General features: G+C 39.6%; 1 protein-coding gene across 1 annotated transcript; it reads left to right on the top strand.

Moving 5' to 3' along the window:
• The first annotated feature begins 731 nt into the window (after positions 1 to 731).
• On the top strand, positions 732 to 3371 carry LOC114378935. The gene is made up of 3 exons (XM_028337519.1): positions 732 to 1506; positions 1759 to 2490; positions 2623 to 3371. The coding sequence occupies exons 1-3, from the start codon at positions 732 to 734 to the stop codon at positions 3369 to 3371; spliced, it is 2256 nt and encodes a 751-aa protein (XP_028193320.1).
• The last annotated feature ends 2478 nt before the right edge of the window (positions 3372 to 5849 follow it).

Genomic DNA, 5849 nt, shown 5'->3' with positions numbered 1-5849 from the left:
TCATTTTGATATGGCTGACCCAAAGCCAGTATGTTACTATGTTATGAACAATGGCTGTGTGGAAGAACAATTAGCTTATTTCGAAAGGCCAGATTTTCAGATGAAAAGTCATCTCAAACCTCTTTTCATCAGAGCAAAAGTTGAGAATATTGGCATCAACAAAGTGCTCATAGATGGAGGAGCGACTGTTAACTTAATGCCTCGATCTATGCTCCACAAGATCGGGAAACATGACACTGATCTATCTGCCCATAACATTGTGCTTTCGAATTATGAGGGTAAAACTGGCTATTCTTTGGGAGCCATTCAAGTAGATGTTGCTGTAGGCAGTATAGTTCGACCAACTCTATTCCTGGTGATACAGTCTAAGGCTAATTTTAACTTGCTATTAGGAAGGGAATGGATTCATGGAGTTGGGGCTGTGCCATCTACCCTCCACCAGAAACTCATTATCTGGAGGGAAGATGGGATTGTTGAAAATATAGAGGCAGATCAAAGCTTCTATAAGTCAGAGGTTGATAATGTTACTGCACAAACCTTTGACAAAAAGTTGGCTAACATAGCACCTTGTGGTGACAAGGAGGCTGTTTTCGAATCAAGTGACAATGTTATCCACTCTATCAAACTCCATCCTACCTATGGGTTTATATGGGAGAGGGAGGAAATTGATGCTGTTCCCTCTGAAGATGGAGTCATTCCACCGACTGGGTGGAATATATATGAAGATTAATATGACTAAGGCCACTGCATGGGCCAGAATTACGGCTTATATGGCCGAAAATAGACTAAATACGGCCTTTGAGGCTGAATCTCAACAAAATATGGCAGTTGAAGCCAAGATCGAAGATCATGAAAACAAAGAAACAAAGGATCGAAGACTGGATTGCATTTATGACGATGAGCCGCTGGGTTTTGAGAAAAATCCCATAAGTGAGGTGCCAAAGATGCAGGCTCAAGATCCTTTGGAGGAGATCGACATTGGAAATGGCTCGATAAAAAGGCCAACCTATATCAGTGCCAATATCACCTCAAGTCTAAAAGAAAAGCTGGTGCCTCTTCTTAGAGAATTTAAAGACTGTTTTGCTTGGGATTACCACGAAATGCCTGGGTTAAGCAGAGAAATGGTCGAAATGAAATTACCGATTAAGGAGGGAAAAAGACCAGTAAAACAACTACCAAGAAGATTCGCACCAGAAATCATGTCCAAAATTAAGGAAGAGATCGAAAGGCTGCTGAGGTGTAAATTCATCAGATCTGCCAGGTATGTCGAATGGTTAGCAAATATAGTCCCTGTCATTAAAAAGAATGGAACTCTTAGAGTATGCATAGATTTTAGGGATTTAAATAATGCTACACCTAAAGATGAATATGCTATGCCAGTAGCGGAAATGTTGGTAGATTCGGCAGCTGGCTTCGAATTTTTAAGCATGTTAGATGGTTATTCTGGTTATAACCAAATATTTATTGCTGAAAGTGATGTGTCGAAAACAGCATTTCGATGCCCTGGTGCTTTAGGCACTTATGAATGGGTGGTTATGCCCTTTGGGTTGAAAAATGCTGGGGCCACTTATCAAAGGGCCATGAATTCCATGTTTCATGATTTTATTGACACATTTATGCAAATTTATATTGATGATATAATCATCAAATCCTCCTCAGAAGATAGCCATTTGGATTATCTTAGGCAATCTTTCGAACGAATGAGGAAACATGGATTAAAAATGAATCCATTAAAGTGTGCTTTTTGTGTGCGTGCAGGAGATTTCCTTGGTTTTGTGGTGCATAAAAAAGGCATTGAGATAAATCAAAATAAGACAAAGGCTATTCTTGAGACGAAGCCTCCTTCGACCAAAAAACAGCTTCAGTCTTTGCTAGGAAAAATTAACTTCTTGAGGCGATTCATTTCGAATCTAAGTGGCAAAGCTCAAATTTTTTCGCCATTACTTCGACTCAAGAAAGATGAACCATTCGAATGGAATGAAGAGCATCAAAAGGCTTTCGATGAAATTAAAGAATATCTGATCAAGCCTCCTGTGTTAATGCCTCCTAGTCGAAACAAGACGATGAAGTTGTATATTGCTGCATCTGACAAGACCATTGGTAGCATGTTGGCTCAGGAAGATGATGATGGCATAGAGCATGCAATTTATTATCTTAGTCGTGTACTAAATAATGCAGAAACTAGATATACTGCCATAGAAAAACTTTGTCTTTGTTTGTATTTCTCTTGTGCAAAACTTAAGCAATATATAAAGCCTGTTGATGTTTATGTATATTCTCATTATGATATTATTAAGCACATGTTGTCAAAACCTATTCTACACAGTAGAATTGGAAAATGGGCTTTAGCATTAACAGAATATTCTTTAACTTACAAGCCTTTGAAATCTGTTAAGGGTCAAATTGTGGCAGATTTTATTGTAGATCACTCAGTGATCGAAATGTCGCAAGACTATGTCGATACAGAGCCTTGGATTTTGTATTTCGATGGTTCGAAACACAAACATGGAACTGGAATTGGAGTTTTAATAATATCCCCCAATAAAGTTCCAACTAAATTCAAATATAAAATCAAAGGGCTTTGTTCTAATAATGAGGCTGAGTATGAGGCTCTAATTACAGGCCTTGAAATTTTAATTAACCTGGGGGCAAGAAATGTTAACATAAGGGGTGATTCAGAATTAGTGTTGAAGCAATTAACACAAGAATACAAATGTGTTAATGAACACTTAGCAAAATATTTTGTTATGGCGAGTTCTCTTCTGAATCATTTCGATTACATTAACATTGAGCATATACCTCGACAAGAAAACCAAGAAGCAAATGATTTAGCCCAAATAGCTTCAGGGTATAAAATGTCGAAGGAAAAGTTAACTCAGTTGATCGAAATAAAAGATAAACTGGTGTTACCAGAGCCATTAAGCACTAAATTGCCAATGCCAAAACTTGTGGGGGCAAGTATACCACAAAATAATGAAGATGAAAGCATGGATGATCTCCAGGAAAGAATTCAAATTTTGGCCATTGACAATATGTTAGATAATGATTGGAGAAAGTCCATTGTTGAATATTTGGAAAATCCAATAGGTAATGTGGCTCGAAAGATCAAATATAGGGCTTTAAATTACGTGATTGTGGGAAATGATTTGTTTAAAAAGACTGCAGAAGGAGTGTTGCTAAAATGTCTAAGTGAATCGGAAGCATACTTGGCAGTTTCCCATGTTCACAGTGGGGCCTGTGGATCGCATCAAGCAGGCCATAAAATGAAATGGCTTTTATTTCGACAAGGTTTGTATTGGCCTTCGATGTTAAAAGACTGCATAGAATTTGCTAAAGGCTGTCAGGAATGCCAAAAGCATGCAGGGATATAGCATGTACCTGCTAGTGAGTTACACTCCATAATCAAACCTTGGCCTTTCAGAGGATGGGCTTTGGACTTAATTGGTGAAATCAAGCCCGCTTCTTCTAAGAACCAGCGTTATATTATAGTTGGTATCGATTACTTTACAAAATGGATCGAAGCAGTTCCTTTGCCAAATGTTGATCAGGAAGCAGTAATTAGTTTCATTCAAAATCATATTATTTATAGGTATGGTATTCCTGAAACAATTACCACTGATCAAGGTTCAGTTTTTACTGGACGAAAAATGCAAGAATTTGCCCAAAAAACTGGCTTTCGATTATTAACCTCAACACCATATTACGCGCAAGCAAATGGTCAGGTCGAAGCAGCCAATAAGATTGTAATTAACTTGATTAAAAAACACATTGCCCTAAAGCCAAGAAATTGGAATAAAACGTTAGATCAAGTTCTATGGGCATGTAGAAATTCTCCTAAGGAATCAACTAATACTACCCCATTTCGACTGACTTATGGGCATGATGCTGTACTTCCGGTCGAAATACATTTGCAATCAGCCAGGGTACAAAAACAAATGGACATTCCAATCGACCATTATTGGAAAATGATGTCAGATGAGTTAGTTGATTTAGATGAGGAGAGATTAAGAGCATTAGAAGTTTTGACTAAACAAAAAGAAAGAGTTGCTAAAGCTTATAATAAGAAAGTGAAGTCAAAAGCTTTTAATGTTGGAGATTTAGTTTGGAAGGTTATCCTGCCCATAGATAGTAAGGATCGAGCCTTGGGCAAATGGTCCCCAAATTGGGAAGGACCGTTTAAAATAATTCAGATCTATTCGAATGGTGCTTATGAGTTAGAAGAGCTAACCCCTCAGAAACGTACTTTGAGCATAAATGGTAAGTATTTGAAAAAATATAAACCAACACTGCTCGAAGTTAAAATAAGCATAGAATAAGAGAAATACGGGAAACATAAAAATGGCGATAACAGTAAATTGCCACGAAAGGGCATGTGTCAATATTACATCGAAAAGTAGAATCGAAATACAGAATTCGAAATAAAGAAATCATAAGTTCTACTAAGTCATGACCAAATCCTCATACAGCTTTTTCAAGGTGGTCATCTCTTTAGTTAAGACCTGGTCAGCACTCTCCATAACCCTTGCCTCATCTGCTACAGCTTGAGATGCGCTAAAGGCCTTCAGGCCTTCCCTCCCTTTTTCAGCAACCAGTTTCTGAATCGAGTTAGCGGCCTTCTCCTGGAGTTCTTTGCGTTTGGCCTGCTCTGTTACAATTTTCTGCCTTAGATCATCGACCTGAGACAGCAAATTCGTAATAGTTGCCTCCCAGGAGGAGATGTTATCATCACAGGCTTTGATCTCAGAAGATCCTTCTTTCGCCTCTTTGGTGAGACGTTCGACTTCATGTTGAGCAGCTCGGGCTTTCTCGAGCAGAAGGATATGTGCCTGTTTCTGGGCATCCAGTCTGGCGCCATTTTCGCGTTTTTTCTGCACAGTACTTGCAAATTGGTCAATGATGGCCTCGATTTGGATAACTTTGCCTAGAATCTCATCAGAGGTAAGGGGGTTGTGCAATTTCTTCAAAAAGTTCAGGTGCTCAAAGGCAGCAGAGGGGTTCTCTTCAATGGATTTAAGCACATCTTCCCGTGCGTATTCCATGGATAACTTCAAGAGCAGAGAATCTTGGCGTACTAAAGAGTTTATTTCGGCATCAGATGAGGACGAAGCACCAGGAATCTTTTCACTTGAGGTGTTGGCTTGACTTGTGTTCAGCAGGAGTCGAAGGGCTGCAGCAGGGTCTTCGTCTTGCATTTGAATGAATGTATCTTCTGCGATCCCTATGCTAGCGGAAAGCTTAGATGTTGAAGACGCCGGGTAAATGTCCGAACCTCCAGCTTCAGCCTCTTTTATGGCCTCTTCATCGGAAAAGTTTTCTTCGGATGAACTTTTCTGACTCGATCCATGAGGACTGCTGGATCCAATGCCTTGACCTTCACCCTGTTCCTCAACATTCACTGCATCCGTCTCAGGAGCGGGAGATGTTCGAGCATGTGAGGGTATTTCTTCTACAGAAACATTTTGTTGTACCTGATTCGAATTATCATGGAAAAAGGTTAACAAATAGTTTCGTATAAGCTATGATTTAAAACACATTAAGAGGATGATACCTCGACGGCAGGTTGTTCTTGTGGTAAGTCCGGTTGATCGACAGGGTTGCCCATCTCAGCAATAGAAGGAGTAGCCTCTACTTCAGTGCCGTCAATATCGGTCGAAGGTGGTTGGACGTCAACAGGTTGATTGTCACCTTGTTCTTTTGAAGGCTTGGTCTTTTTCTTTTTCTTCTTGATTGGCTCACCACCCTCAACAGCCACAGAAGGTTCAGGCTCGACCTGCTTCACTTTCTTTTTCTTCTTAGGAATTTGAGCCTGGGAATTGCCTGCCTCTGTTTGTTCAGCAGACTTGGTCGAA

Source organism: Glycine soja, chromosome 12 (assembly GCF_004193775.1).
Source record: "Glycine soja cultivar W05 chromosome 12, ASM419377v2, whole genome shotgun sequence".
Classification (NCBI taxonomy): Eukaryota; Viridiplantae; Streptophyta; class Magnoliopsida; order Fabales; family Fabaceae; genus Glycine; species Glycine soja.
This window is presented reverse-complemented; position numbering and strand designations above follow the sequence as displayed.